Source organism: Quercus robur, chromosome 7 (assembly GCF_932294415.1).
Source record: "Quercus robur chromosome 7, dhQueRobu3.1, whole genome shotgun sequence".
Classification (NCBI taxonomy): domain Eukaryota; kingdom Viridiplantae; phylum Streptophyta; class Magnoliopsida; order Fagales; family Fagaceae; genus Quercus; species Quercus robur.
The window spans coordinates 47,222,127-47,238,658 of record NC_065540.1 but is presented as its reverse complement, the minus strand read 5'-3'; the positions used below and the strand labels follow the sequence as shown (position 1 = coordinate 47,238,658).

The 16,532-nt window shown below is 34.5% G+C and overlaps 1 protein-coding gene across 1 annotated transcript; it reads left to right on the top strand.

Annotated features, from left to right (window-relative positions):
* Positions 1-14,080: 14,080 nt before the first annotated feature.
* Positions 14,081-16,213, top strand: LOC126693716 (uncharacterized). Its single transcript, XM_050389857.1, has 4 exons — positions 14,081-14,286; positions 14,465-15,054; positions 15,314-15,539; positions 15,618-16,213. Exons 2-4 carry the CDS (start codon positions 14,467-14,469, stop codon positions 16,073-16,075), a joined length of 1,272 nt encoding a protein of 423 aa, XP_050245814.1. The 5' UTR covers positions 14,081-14,286; positions 14,465-14,466; the 3' UTR covers positions 16,076-16,213.
* Positions 16,214-16,532: the final 319 nt, after the last annotated feature.

The following is a 16,532-nucleotide window of genomic DNA, read 5'->3' as shown; positions in this document are numbered from 1 at the left end:
GAGATTTGACATCACTTCATTCAGGAGCTTGTTGAAGATGGCACACTCACTCTTGAGTTTATCCACATTGATGATCAGAAGGTTGATTTGTTCACTAAGCCTCTTGATAGCAAACGTTTTGAATTCCTACGCCAAAACATTGGTATAATCTCTATGGAGTGATTTCTTCTCTTTCCCCTCCTTTCTCATGCATTTGCATCTAGTTTTATGCTTTGTTTTGTTTAACATGTTTTTGTGTGTTGTTTTCAATTTTGCTTTATTTTGTTTTTCATAAAAAAAAATATGAAAAATCAGAAAAATAGAAAAACAGTGTGTTTTGTGTACATTGGTACTTGTGTACCTTGGATGGCCATTGAAACAAAATTTTCTAAACTTTGTATTTTTTGTAACTTAGATGAGCATCTAAATGCATCACTAAGCAAGTGAGTTTTATGGCTTGTGATTATGTTTGTGATGAGTACAATTAAGTAATCTCTTATACTTAACACTCATATCACTCTTTTTGTCGAGAAAGACTAAAAAAATCCTAAGAGAAAGGCATAAATAACCATCTCACCACTAAAGCCTGCCAATCATGTATAACACCTATGTGCTTCGGCATAGCAAAATTGTGATTTTTGTAGTTTAACATAATTGGGTATTTCTTCTCTTTCCCTTATATGCCCATGCATGATATGCTCAAAAGAAAAATATGCAAAGAAAAACAAAAGCAAAAAGAATCAAAATACTTTTAAATAAGGTTGCAAGCGTGTTTCTAGAAGATGTGGGAGTTATAGGATGTACCTCGAAGGTGATAGTCCCCATAAGCAGTTATAATTGTGTATAAGTGTATTTGATTTTCTTATATCTCAAATTGTGATAATATGAGACACTTATGTACTCGTGCTATGTTTTCACACACAACATACAAACTCTTTGCTACTTTTAATACATGTGCAGGTACAATGTGTTTTAGCCATCACAAGGAATACATGTGTTAATGTATGCTCACTAAAGTGTCATAACTTGTTTTTGAAATATAAAATTGGTTAGACTTGTTTAGTGTGTGTGTGTGTTTTGGATCATGAATGCTTTGCATTTTTTTGTTGAGAGATGTTTTTGAGAGCTTAACATGTTGATTGGATCTATGTTTGTGTAGCTTGCTTGTTGCATTCATCTCTATGTGTTTTTCCTCTCTTTGAAAAACTCCTTTTCTTCAAGCTTGACAGCTTCTCGACAGATTTGCATTTATCGAGCCCCTCTTTCTTCTTTTCACGATGGAAGTTAGCGCAATTTTGATCCATTGAGCTTTTTGGAATTTGTCTCGATAGCTTCTCGATCCATCGAGAAACTTTTTGTCTAGCTGATAGATTCTCGACAGCTTCTCAATCCATCGAGGTACTTTTGCTGTCAACAGATCCTTGATAACACCTCGACAAATTAATTTCTGTTGAGATTTAGTGCTCGACAAATATTGATAGCTCCTCGATCCATCGAGTTGTGTGTTTCTATATATAGCTGAGGCGCGATCCGGTTTTCATTTTCGCACTTCTCTCTCGATAGAAAACTCTCTCTCGACCCAAAACTCTTTCTCATTCTCAAATCTCCTCACCCACTGCATTTTTTGCCTCTACCAAGATCAAATCACTTGGTAAGTGTCCTAAAACCTTCTTTTGCATGCATTCATGCATTTTAGACCTAGGTTTTGGGGTTTTTGAAATTTTTTTGGGTTTTTGAGGTTTTTCTTGAAATTTTTGGGTTGGGCTTTGTGAATTTGATAATATATGATCATGCATTGCATTCTTGCTACATTTTAACAATGTTTCATGCATTTAGATGTGTGTTTGATTATGTTGAAATGTGTGCTGGTAGGTTTGGATTGGTTTTTACCCATGATGTATTTATTTTTGCACGTCACATGTTCATGCATATTTCATGCGTACGTATCCTCTCTTTTCTCTCTTTTTGCTTCTATTTGTGATGTGTTTTCTTTCTTTCTCCCTCTCTCTGATAGATTGTGCATGGCACCTAAGCACAAATCTACTCCGACTCGAAACCCTCTTGGTTTCGGGTCTTCTTCTTTTTCTAATACACCCTCTCTTCACATTCGATTTTGTGATGGGAAGACCCACTAGGACTTCCTTGAGAACTTCCAAAGACGTGGCATTCATCTAGCACGCCATGCCATTCTATCGAACTTTTCCGACACTCCTTTACCTGGTGTCATTCGGACTCAGGGATGGGAATCTCTTTGTGAGATACCCTTGAGGTACCCTATCATGTTTATACATGAGTTTTACTCCAATATACATGGTATCAATACCTCTGTACCTCAGTTTGCCACGACATTTTGAGGTTCATGTATTGTAGTCACTTAGGATCTTATATCTGAGGTACCACATGTCCTGAGGGTATCACATCTTGATTACCCCGGTTGTCAGCGTCTAAGGATTGTGTCCAAAGTCGAGCTTCTGTCTCATTTCTGTGAGACACCTTTTGTATGGGGTGAGCGTCAAAACACCCCATGCTCAAGCTTTGCAAAAGGTCCGGAATTCCTTAATGTGGTAATGACATTTGTTCTTACTCCATTGTCTCACTATAACTCTATCACAGAGCCTTGTGCTCGATTTTTGTTGTCCCTTTTAGAGGATATTTTTATAAACTCCCCCGCTCACTTTATCACTTTCTTCATTGATGTTTATCAAGATGCGGCGACCTGTGATAAGATCATTTTTCCTTCGACTATCATGCGAATTCTTCGCCATTTTTCTATCCCTATTCCTAATTCTCCCTACTTCACTGTTATAGGTGCCATCAGTGTAGCTTCTGTTTGGCGGAGTGAGGCCCAGCTTCGATCGAAGCGGCCACGGACGGAGACAACTGATCCTGCAGCTCTTGCTGTTCCTTCCACCTCTACTCCTTCTTCGTCGGGTGGTGCTATGACTCTTGAGGCCATCATGGCGCAACTTCAGCACATGGATGCTCGCCTTGACACTCTCAGTGATGAGTTGTGTCAGGTGAACACCTGTGTCAGTCGTATTGCATGATGACAAGCTCACCTCGGTGGTTTCGCCGCTTCTCCCTCTCCTTCTCTGGAGGCTTCGGCAAATGAGGATGGCGATGATAGTGCTGATGATGATGATGAGGATGAGGATGCTAGCTCTGCTAGTGATGATGAGATGACAACCTCTTAGTGACTTACCCTTTGTCATTCGTGATAAAAAGGGGAAGTAGTTTTGGAATGATGAGAGTAGTCTTGTATTTAAGGGGAGAGTTAGCATAGGACATTTTTGTTAGGGGGAGTGTTAGATTTTTTAGGGATGTAGTGAGGATTTTATGTACTTCTCTTTTCTTTCTCTTTAGTTACATTATCCTCTTGTACACCGGTCTTGTGACCATTTATTTATGACAAACATTGTATTTATATATATATATATATATATGATGATGATGATGATGTATTTTGTTTTTCACCTATCTCTCTATGTGTTGTTTCTTTTCTCTCTTTGTACACATGTTTCTTTATGTACACAATCTTTATTTTTATTTCACACTAAGATGCATTGATGAGTTTTGTTTAAAGTGTTTCAAAAGACAAGTTGTGAAAATATATCATGCCATAAACTCTCTTCTTGCAAAGTTTTTCAAGAGTTTGTGTTAGGGTTAGATTTTCTTGTAATTCAACAAGTGTTTATGAGTTTAGTGATTTAAGACTTCACTCATGATTCATTTGTTTGTTGTGGTTTTGTCACGGATTGCCAAAGGGGGAGATTTTTAGGACATATGTGAGAATTTTTAGAGACATATGTTATGTATATTGGCTAATCCTTTGACAAAACGTACTTTACTTGTAATTGGGTGGATTGAGGATGGGTTTAGTACTTCAAGGAACAAGAGTTCAAGTTTAATATTGAAGCCATGTAAATCTATCCAAGAAACAAGTGAAGAAGTGTTATTCATTAAAGCTTGACAGATAGCTCGACAAAATAATATCTATTGAGGTTTAGTGTTGAAGCTTGACAGAAGCTGTATCTGTCAAGAATTACGAAATTAGAATTTTCAAATCTGATTTCATGCATATCCATGTGTATTTGTGTAGGGTTTCTTTTCACACAATCCTAAACATATATAAGGATTATTTTAAGGGCCGTCATAGATGATGCAACCTGATGCAAAGTGATATTACATGCATATTGTGACCAGAGACAATTTGCCCTAGTTCATCTTTCTCTCTGTAGAAGCTACTACGTCTTTGTGCCAAGGGTTTTGTAACCAAGGAGCTTCTTGATCTTCATTGTTGAATTAATTGAAGAACTTTGCAGCCAACATTTTCCTCAAATTGGTGTGTGTTAGGGTACTTTTTCTACACCAAATTTTATTTGGGTACCACCTATTTACTTTCAAAGACCACTAATAAATTATTGGGTTTTCCCAAATATTTTTTGCTCTATTATTATGTTAGTCACAAATGTTTCATATCTCATTATCTAAATTGAGTTATGATATAAAATATCACAAAAAAGCCCAAAAACTCATATTTTATCCAATTTTATTATCATATTCTATTAAAGCCCAAGAATACTTATACTTGGTAATATTTGAGAAGCCCATGATTCAAGTCCATGGCAAAACAATTTTGTCAATGGAATTCAAATCCATGATCAAAGCCCATGATTTAAACCCATGGCAATTTATTTATCCAAAGCCCAATTTTCATTGGCAACATCAAAACCCAATTCTCATTGGCAATATCAAAAATCCAATTTACGTTGGCACTATTTAAAACCCAATTCTCATTGACAACATCAAAGTCCAATTCTCATTGGCAATATCGAAAGTCCAACTTACGTTGGCACTATTTAAAGCCCAATTCTCATTGGCAATATCAAAAGCCCAACTTGCATTGGCACTATTAAAAGCCCAAGCTAACTACTTGGCACTATTCTATCAAAAGTCCAAGGTTATTAATACTTGGCAAAATACTATATCATAATTATTTCACTTAAAAGTCCAATAATGAACAATACTTTAAATTCTTAAACATATTATTATAATATTACAAGCTCATGGAATTTATGAATTATCTATTCTCAAAACTCATGACAATCATCTTGTAAAAGCCCATGGAAAGTTATGATTGTTAGATCCATGACATATATTTATTTCATGTTATAAACCCATGAAATACATGGACATCATTTGCATTGCAACATCCATAATATACGCCTTCGACACTCATGGTAAATATTCAAACCCACAAGATCATCATTTAAGTTATGATGCGACTATTAGAAACCATGAACATTATTGCAACATGGAATTCATCAAAGTAAATATTATTTACAAAAGTATTTTGAAACTTGTCCTATTGTTTCAAACATTACAATTAATTGCCCAAAGGCCCATTGCAAGTATTTATAAAAAGCCTCAAAATATTTACTAATAAAAGTCCATGAGGAATGAAAGCCCATGGTAATATGTGCACACAACTCAGCACATGTAAGCAAGCCCAAGCAAAAAACACTAGCAGGAGGCAAAGGAGAGTGGGCAAACAGCCCTTGTTCATTCCTAACCAAAAAGAGCAATTAGGTACTCATACAAGGGAACCAAGCCTTTGAGAATGGACTAAGGGCTGTCCCATTAGTTTTCTGCCACCCTCTGCCTGATGTGAACAATGCCCAAGGGCTATCATATTAGCTAAAGTCAAAAGGATGAAGGGACTCCATCATCTTCCTCAAGACTGCACCTCTAACGGAAGGGGAGTTGAAACCAAATTTCAACAAATTGATGCTATAAATGTTAAAAACATTCAAGATGTAATTCATGTGCCAAGCCCATGAATCCTAAAGGGAAAAAATTGGAAACATGTGGTTTGGAGGGCATAAAGGGATCTCCAGTGGAACCCCCTGAAGTAGACTAGAACTTAACACCTAGCATGGGGTGTTGAATCTCACTTCTTGGGGGACCGAATCTCAGTTGCAACATTAGAATTCATTCTTGATACTTACCTTAATACCATTGGCTGAACACAATCTCAGCAATCTTAGCATTTAATGCAAAAAGTTTTAAAATCCCATCATTATCTAAAGAAGCAAGACAACCCCTCAAAGTGGATTTTCCTACTTCTGATAAAAAATCCCAGGAAAGTTAAACCTTGATTCGTCATCCCTGATGAGTCATGCGTTTTTGGATTCTTGTCAATCAATGCTTTTCCCAAGCTCCATTATAAAAACATACACACCTCAGCCCACAAAGGGGAGAAAGCCTCTTTAAAAATTTCTGTCATTAACTACACTCTATAGAAATTCAATCCCTATTTGCTTTCTTTAAGCTTCCCCAAGCTCTCTTGAGCTCACTCACAACCTTTCTCAGCCTATAGTCACCATAACACCAACATTCACCACCTTGCTTACACCTTCCTACTCCATAAACGTCCCATAACTGACTAGGACAGCCACTCCCTCTGAAACCCTTGGTTTATTTACTACTTTGTTCGTGGTTTAGCTTTCCTTAAACTCACCACTCATCATCTTCAACCTACACTCATCTAATCCCAGATATTCTTCCCACCCCTCTACACAACCACAGCTCAAAAATGTCCTCCAACTACACATAAATAGCCCATTACTCACAAAAAGCTTCAATCTCAGTGTTAATCCCATCTCACTCACTCAAAATAGCCCACATTCACCTTATTCATGCCTTATAATTATACATTCACCAAAATCTTAGTTTAATACTTGCTGCACTGAGCGGGAGATCTTTCTCTCCCTTCATTCCATCCTATTTTTCCTCTTTTATTTGTAACTATGGAGCCTTTAATCATTGTTTTTTATTATTATGATGAAGGATATAATGTATTTTTAACAATTGAATTTTTCCCTCACATTGATGTAATGATGGCTGAAAGTACTATAATTTCCCTTGACCAAGACATACAAGGGCCCCCAGGAGTGAACACTTTCCTAAATTTATTTAATCATTGACTGCTAGACTCTAAGTATAATTTCACCCCTACCGCTGGAGATAATATCATACCACTAGAGGATTGATTTGAACTATGACGCCGTAAAAAGACTAATAATATAACAAACTAACAACACTAACATGTTTATTGGGTTTTATTGTTGTCTTCTTTTTAGGGTGCAGCCTCTATCTCTTACTTGGGTAGACTTACACCACACCGATAGCCGTTGGGCTTTATTTCAAGGGCCCATCGTCGAGTTTCGGCTTGGCTACGCCATATTCTATTTGGGAACATCAAAAAATTTTCCCCTCAATAGTTTGTTAGTCATGTACTAGGATCTATGCATTATTGGTTTGTCACGTACTGGAAGCCGTGCATTGAAAGGAGAGATTGTCGCTACATTATAAGTCCAATTGGGTATTGGGATAAGGGTTCAACTGTAGGTTGGTATTAGGTATTGGGATTCCTTTTACTTGTAATAGCTTGTTTTGATAATAGTGGATTTTCGAGAGTGGTGACCTTAAATTCACCCGGTGGGGTTTTGCCTCGGTGGTTTTCCCCATTCGTAAACAAATCACCTATGTCAAATTTATTTTTCGCTGCATTTAACCTAGTTGGTGATTTTTTTTTTGCTACCACGCTTATTGCATGTAATTGAATCTAATTAATTCACTTGGTTAATTAATTGATTAAGTTACCAAAGGGGTCTGTACATTCTTGGCCTATCAAAAGGGATTAAAAAATACAAACCTTCAAATGTTCACTGTGTCGTTTTCCATTCCAGCGTCAAATATTCCCATCATTCATGGTCCTAAACCTATATTTGAAATACCTTTTTGGTGGGTTTGGATGGCAAGATTTTGGCACGTGGATTTGAATTCGGGTGATGAAAATCTAAAAACTACGTTTGGATGCTTTAAAAAGGGTTAAAGATTTGAATTTGGCAAATCTACCAAAAATTTCAAACCTATAGAATCCTTGAATTTGAAATTATGACATCTAAATTTAGTGGATTTGAAATCATGGAATTTTAAATATATTAATTTAGAATCCAAATCTAAATCCAAATTCAAGTTTTCAAATGCAATCTTCAAGACATCTCAAAAACCATTTAGTCCATGTATCAAAAAAAAAAAAAAAAACAATTTAGTCCACAAAAAGAATAGGCAAGGTTACTCATGAATCCAAATTAATAACCCTAAAGTGAACCATCAATATTGCAGATGATTTAGAAATAATACAACTTTGATATGTAGAGCATTAATATAATATTGATACCCTCTAAGGTTACAATTATTTTATATGCTCATTATGCATTTTTCATTATCTTAAAGAAAATTCAAAACCATTTTTAACATTTAATGAGGAAAACCCTAAATTGAATTTACAGTTTTTAATTTTGCATTGAAGCATATAATTGCTCGATATTATTCAATGAACGAAAACACCTTTTATTAAGCATTGGGCAGAACATAAGAATTTTGTAATATTTTGCACCAGTCATGTTTTTCAATAGGAAATATCTAATCCTTGAACATATTACAATCTCATCTGATATTATCTCAAAATTTGAATATCAATCCAATGGTACTGCAACATGGTAAAAAAAAAAAAAGTACCAACCCCCAGAATCATACAATCCCAAACAAAGAAATTTCAAATTCTACAATTAATTCAATCTCTTGATTTGTTTTGCATCTAGTAATGGTGAAGTACTTGTTCATTAAACTGTTTGTACCTTTGCCCATGTGTAGGGGTGGCAATTCGTGTTTGCGTGTCGGGTTCATGCCATGTTGTGTCAACTCATGAGTATTTGACTATATAAGTCAACATTAACCCGATATGTTTACTAAACGGGTCAAGATTTCTCAACCCTAACACGACCCATTTATTAAACGGGTCAGTCATGTCAACCTGTTTATCAGATTTTATCAAAATGGAAAAAAAAATTATGTAAAAACAAACAAATAAATATTTTTAATATAAAATTTAGAACTAACGAGTAATTGCATCACAAATAATCATTCAAAACTAAAATATATCTTAATATCACAAATAATTAATCACAATATGTCAAAAAAATTAAACCACAACAACTAATAAGTTTATATACCTAGACTTTGAAGGGTATATTGGTAAAACGTCATTTAATTAAATGGGTTAGATGGGTCAAACGGGTTTTATGTGTTGAACACTAACTCAACTCATTTATTAATTGGGTTAGTTGTGTCAACCTGAATATGACATGAACTCATTAAACCTCAACCCATAACCTGTTAATTTCGTGTCATGTTATGTCGAGTTTGCGGGTTGTGTCCAATTTTGCCATCCTTACCCATTTGTCACCAAGGCACCTCATGCTGTTCATCTAAATATCTATTGTACCATTGTTTTGAAATATATATATCAATGGAGATTAAATTGATAGTTTCTTTGTTGCATAATCCAATTTATATATACTTTGGCAAGAAGATGTTTAAGAATTAGGAAAAAAAAAAAAAAATCTACCAACCCATCTTAAAATAAAAACTGCAGCATATTATCATACTAAATTTGTTGAAATATATATATATATATATATATATATAAACAAAACAAACGTTCGGCTATTTTATCAAATAATTTGCATGCATTTAACAAAAACAAAATTTAACCACCGCGCACCCTTGGTGCAGTGGTCACTCCACAAGTATAAATGGTCATTGGGTGTGGGGAGCAAAGGCCGGGGTTCAAGTCTCCAAGAGGGAGCTTCACACACATATACACTTAGATTAGGCTAGAGTAGAAATTCTATCTTGTATTAAAAAAAAAAAACAAAAAACAAAATTTAAAAGATAGAGGAAGATGTAAAGAGAGAGAAAAGAAAAGAAATTAAAGAATAAGAAGTAGAGAAGAAAATAAAAAAGACAAAATACCTTGAGCTTTGTCAATAAGGTAGGAAGTAGTGAAACATACATGTATATTTGAATCTGAAGCACATTTGCTAGAAGGAGATTGCTATTGATGGTGGAAGGAAGGACATGGTGAGGTATATAGTTACGCCTCCACTAATGATACTGAAGATTGGAGCGTCATCTTTGTCAATTGCCATAATGATCAGCTTGGCATGAATAGTTCTTTGTTGTGAATTTTTATTTGTTTCTTTTTATATTTAAAATTGTATATGAGAAGATAGATTGCACATATTTTGGTGCTCCAAAAGTTACACACCTATTAACTTAAAAAATACTCTATTTGGGACAGGGACTCACTATTTTGGTGAAAAAATCTTTGGTTGTGCAGAAAGATAGTGAGAGAGACAGAGAAAGGGCGAGAGGGAGGAGGCAACAATTAGACATGGTAAAATGGGTCAGAATTTTCTGACCCGACCCAACTCGACCCGAAAAATACCTGACTCAAACCCGATTTTTTGACCTGAAGCAAAAACAAGTTGACCCATGACCCGACCCGTGTTTTTTGCGAGTCAACCCAACCCAACCCAACCCGAACACGAACCATTTTTAAAACTTTTTTTTTTTTTGGTTTAAAAAAAATAAAATTAAGACAATATTGGTTTAATTGTTTGTTGTGAGCTTTAAAGAAACAATCGAGACATTTACATTACTGCATGTAAATTAATTGAAAGATGAATGGTCGAGCATTCTGTAATGAGTAAAGTTTTTAGATATCAAATAGCAAAGTACATGTCAAGATAATCTGGTTATAATACAGTTAAAAATATAGATCTAAATTGTAGACATGTGTAAGAAACATTCACAAGTGTGAAAATAGTGAAGCCAAAGTATCAAATTAACATAAATTATGAATGCTTAGACCTATTTTTTAACAATTTATGTCCAAAATAAACGGCTTTTCAAAATAAATTATGATATTTCCTAAAGTGTGTGTTGCTTAACAATGATATGATATTCATAAAAGAGACAATGTATAAATAAGTAAACAATCAAACTTTAATGTATATCTCAAATTGAAATAGAGTGCCAACCACATTGACAATAGATTATAAAATTAATTTTCAAGATTGTAAATTTCTTATATGTTTTCATTTTTTGTCAAATGAATTATCCAATAAGTCATTTGTAATTTTGTTTTATATTTTGGGATGTTGATATTGAGTAGAAATAAAACTTGTGTATTTGTTTTACTTATCTTTGTGTTATTTTATTTTAGATAGCAATGTTAGGATTTGTATAATTTTAAAATTATTGAATAAGTATTAATAAGTGTAGTTTATTCTTGATATAAGTGGTGAATTCAAAGTAATGCGTTTTACATCAAGTAATTTGTTACATGACTTTCCAAATGGCAAATACATATTGTTTTCTTTATAAAAAAAAAAAATTCATGTGAAAAATACGAGTCAACTTGACCCGACCCGTAACCCGATTGACCCGAACCCGTTTTAACCCGCTTAAAATGACTAGTTTTTGACTTGCAACTCGTTGGACTTGCAACCCGATTGACTTGATTCGATTCGAACCTGACCCAACCCGCCCGTTTTGCCATGTCTAGCAACAATACGCACAGGATTGATGAAAAAAAAAGGGTATATCTCTCAATTTAGTTTCTTATTTTACAGCTCTCTTCTTCTTCTTCTTCACTTTTTTTTTTTTTTTTGCCTTGCAATAGCGAGGGCAAAGTAGATAGATTATTTACTTCTATCTACTAAGGCCAAGTTTCTTGTAGCTGAATTAGCATCTCCCAATGTATAGAGACAAAGTACTTGCAATAGTGAGGGAAAAGTAGTTAGATTATGTACTTCTATCTACTAAGGCCAAGTTTCTTGTAGCTGAATTAGCATCTCCCAATGTATAGAGACAAAGTACTTGGAGGTCAGGAGAAAAAAGGGTTTGAATTGCAGGATTAACAGCATATAGTAATTACTTTTAAATAAATGTTACTAAAAGCTCTTTCCAAGGGATAAATTGAAGCAAATTTTCATGTGGCTTTCTAGAAGATTGGGAACAAAGGTTAACTTTAGGTCTTGTGCTAATTATGTGAGTTGATTCATGCAGCGCTTATAAGGCAAGGTGTTTGAGGAAGAGCTTCAATTGTTGCATATGAAGTCATTCATTTTGAAAATTTAATTGTTGTGACAATATGTTAGCAAAACTCAATTTTTTTTTTTTAATTGTTTAAAGATTATGATATTTGTTATCAATTTTAGAAGTTTTTAGTGAGTGGATGTTGCTTTCAATAAATAGGTTATAAGAAACTATCACAGTAAAATAAATGTTCATATTTTAAATAGATACTCTAAGTTTGTGTATAATAAAATTCTTGTATGAATGAGATTAGTGTTTCAATAAATAGGTTATAAGAAACTATCACAGTAAAATAAAATATTCATATTTTAAATAGATACCCTAAGTCTGTGTATAATAAAATTCTTGTATGAATGTGATTAGTGTATGGCTTACATTTTATAGTACATGGTTTCACAATTTTTCAAATAAAAGTTTGTGGGGACTATGGCCCAAAATAATGTATTGGGCCTTGGACCTTGTTCGAGGACACTAACAAGTCCAAGGAGAGAAACACAACTTAGATGATCTACGTTACAATCCTCATCAGTGGGAGACAAAGGGAAGAAGATCCGAGGAGGAACTCCTCCTCGGACACGGAAGACCCAGACCAAGTGTATACTCAAGCAATTGAAGTACGCCCCCTGAACACGTGAAAGGGAAGAAAACTCAAAATATTTAAGGAAAAGTTGCCACCACCACATTAAATGCACTGCAGCTACTTTTCTAGCCGCATTAATGTGGAGAAGACCCCTGAATAGTGCTGTCTTGGCTGCTACAACTCACAGAGAACTAAAATGGGTGTCTGATGGGATAGGTGCTCAAGTGGGGGTCCAGGTGATCAACAAGTGTAAGGTCCATATGATCAGGAAGAGCCTATATAATTTGGAAAAGCCCCAATGAAGAAGGGACAGAAAAAAAGAAGAAGAGAATACTGTAGCATGTTAAAGAACCCTAATGTGGTGATCTGTATTTATAAGTAAAATTCTAGTCTCCTCAGACGGAAGGTCCTTTGATCATAATAGCTTTTATTCGTGTTTGATTACTTCTTAACCCCATGCAAGCCTTTGCTCAACTCATCTAAACCTAGTTCTTGGACCCATACTCTACAAAATTCATTGTATTGTGCTTTTTGGATCAGGATTCCATATAGTTCGGGCTTGGGCTCCAAACTTTGTCTCTACAAAGTTCTATCTTTAAAAAAATAAATGAAAATTTTATTAAAAAGAATTAACAAAGAATGAAAATTATTATCAATTTCATTAATCAATTGTTTCGGATGTATGCAAGGAAAGATTTTTTTAAAAATGTAATTATTTCAAATAATTAAGGAATTTCTATTGTTTTTTATTTTTTTTTGACAAAATTAATTTAGTCACAAAATTGATTGTAACCTTAGGCTACAACTTCCTTTAAAAAAATTAATATTATTACATATTTTGAAAATTTGACTGTTAGATTGTATGTTTTTTACACTCTTAATACACGTATCAAATTTTGCGTCAATCGGATATTATTTACTATATGATCTATAAACTTATATTTTATTCATAATTTTAAATTACAAAAACTTTTCAATTAAAATAATTTATTAATGATATAGTTATTAATTAATTTTTACAAGTAAGAAAAATATAGGGTAAACTGCGTATTTGGTCCCTATCCTATACACCATATTTCAATTTGGTCCTTAACCTTTTAATTGTGTCAATTTAGTCCTTACTGTTAAATTTTGGATGAAAATTGATGACACATCTAATGGCCAAAATAAAAAATTAGTTTTCATTGATGTGACAATACAATAAAATTTTATTTTGATCATTTGACATGTCATCAATTTTTCATTCAAGATATAATAATAGGGACTTAATTGACACGACATTGAAATGATAGGGACCAAATTGACACAATTAAAAGATTAAGGACCAAATTGAAATATGTTGTAAAGAATAGGGACCAAATATGTTGTTTACCCAAAAATATACAAAGAAAATATAATTTAATGATGGGACGCGTGAATAAAAGCCAAAACTACTTTTGTAGATAAAGGTTATAAGCTTAGCTATAACCACTTTTGGAGATATTTTTTTTTTCCCTCCGAACACGAGGATCATAAGGAAATTTTAAAAAAAGAAGCCAAAACTAGGCGGGATTTCAGGTGAATTCCCTTCCATTTCCCTCCCGAATGACTCATTCCCCCGAAATCCAAACGGAGGCCTTAAACTGTACTCTCACACTCACAAATCACAATCACTCTCTGCCCTACCGATTGCTTCCTTCCGTTATATCGCCACTGCGCCACCGTTGACCACCGCCGTAAGCCTTATTCTTCTAAACTTCATAGTTAAAAAATTTTAAATAATAAAAAACTAGTTTTTAGATTTGTTCATTTTTTTTCCTTTTAATATCTCAAATGCCTGTTTGCTTCCTAAAAAAACTATTGCTTATTTGGATGTATTGCTATTTGCTAAGTATTGTTAAAAAAAATTTGCAGTGATGGCTCGGCCACCAATGGACCATAGGAGGAGGAGAATGATGGATCAAAGGAAGAAGATTGTAGCAGTGTCGATTTTTCACTTGCATATGTTGCAGATAACGTCGATGATGATGATGATGTTTTTGTGTGCAATGGTGATAGTTTATAGGCAGAGGAGGGTTAGAAGAAGAAAAAGAATAGGTTGGGGAGACAAAGTGTTTGAGAGAATTAATGAAAGAGCTGTTAAGATGAATAGAATGGTTTGGATTGATGATGCGGCCGCTATAAACAATGTACGTATGGATAGGCGCGCGTTTAGGAAGCTTTGTGACATGATTTCTACACACGGGAAGTTAAGGGAGTTGTCAAATGTAGGAATCGATGAGATGGTAGCGTCTTTCCTAAATGTACTTGCACATGATGAGAATGATGGAGTTGTAGGACGACAATTAGATTCGTGCAGTGATAGTAGTAGTAGTGGTAGTAATAGTGGTGTTATGCACTTCAATGCTGTGTTGTGTGCTGTACTTCGTCTTCATGACATCCTTTATAAGAAACCGGAGCCTATACGAGAGAATTGTAGTGATGAGAATTGGAAGTGGTTTAAGGTATGATACCTTTAAATTATTTTATGTATTTTTTAGGGGACGGAGTTTACCTCCAACAGACTATGTGGTGATTCAAATGGCTATTCATGTATACTTTTAGTTACATAACTTATTTAATGAATCGTGTGATATAATACACATGGATGGTTTTAGCACGTAGTGGTTTAGAGGAAAACTTTGTTCTACCATTAAATTGTTTTATGTATTTTATTTGGATTCATTAATGTTGTTCTAATAACATAGATTGTTACTTTGGCAGAATTGCCTAGGTGCATTAGATAGGGCCTACATTCAGGTGACTGTACCAGTTGAAGATTGGCCTAGGTATCGAACTAGGAGCAATGAAATAGCCACCACTGTGCTAGGAGTATGTTCACATGATATGCAGTTTATTTATGTGTTAGCTGGTTGGGAGGGTTCAGCTGCAGATTATAGAGTTTTGAGAAATGCTATTTCTAGAAAAAATGGACTGAAAGTCCCTAAAGGTAACACAATGCTTATGTAACAATGATTTTTGGGTATTTGCGTATTTTTTCCATCTTACAATTTGGCAATTGTGTTAGGTTACTACTACTTGTGCAATGCTTATTACAACAATTGTGAGGGATTCCTTGCGCCTTATAGAGGACAGCAGTACAATTCAAATTATTGGAGGCAAGACCGCCAACCGACTACCCCTCAAGAGTTTTTTAATATGAAGCATTCTTCTGCTAGGAATGTAATTGAGAGAGCCTTTGATCTACTCAAAGGAAGATGGAGAATACTTGGGAGTAGATCCAGTTATGCAATTGAGATTCAAGTTAGGATCATATTAGCTTGCTCTTTACTACATAACCATATCATAAGGGAGATGCCAGTGGACTCCCAAGAGAGCATCCCCTTTTCTAACGTCTCAGAGGGTCAAGAGTTAGAAGGTGATCATATAACAGATTTGGAGTCATCAGATGCATGGAATGAATGGAGAGATAACTTAGCAAGGGAGACGTTTGACCATTGGAGAGCCCCTAGGCATGAAAGTTGAAAAGGTCTTATTTCTTTTCTGTTTCATTTTATTATACTTTGCCCTCATGTAAATTTGGCAAATTCTAATTCAGTTTGCACTTTTACAATTTTGTTGCTGGGATGGTTCTTATTTTGTAATATGGTATGGATTGGTTTTATATTAGTGCCTTGCTTTCCTTTTCAATCTTAGTGATCTTATTTACTATGATTGTTATCATGCTGTAAGCCTTTTTTCCTTTTATTTTTCATTTACCAATATTTGCACCAAAGAAGAGGAGAACCTTCACAAATCCCTATTTGAGAATTTATTCAACTTGTGAAGGGATCTTATGGAAAACCATATTTTTCTCTCAAAAATTTCTGCCTTCAATTTGGAATTGCTTACATGATATTGGATGTCATGAAAGAAATCAGAGGAATCTGTAAAGTAGGACAGAGGCAGTGGATGTGTTTATTTCTGGATGGAACATGTGTGC

Bases quoted from the DNA above. Each gene is read 5' to 3' on its own strand.
- LOC126693716 (XM_050389857.1), top strand. From the start codon at position 14,467: ATGGCTCGGCCACCAATGGACCATAGGAGGAGGAGAATGATGGATCAA. The intron at 15,055-15,313 runs GTATGATACCTT...TTACTTTGGCAG, and splicing joins AGAATTGGAAGTGGTTTAAG to AATTGCCTAGGTGCATTAGA. The intron at 15,540-15,617 runs GTAACACAATGC...CAATTGTGTTAG, and splicing joins TGGACTGAAAGTCCCTAAAG to GTTACTACTACTTGTGCAAT.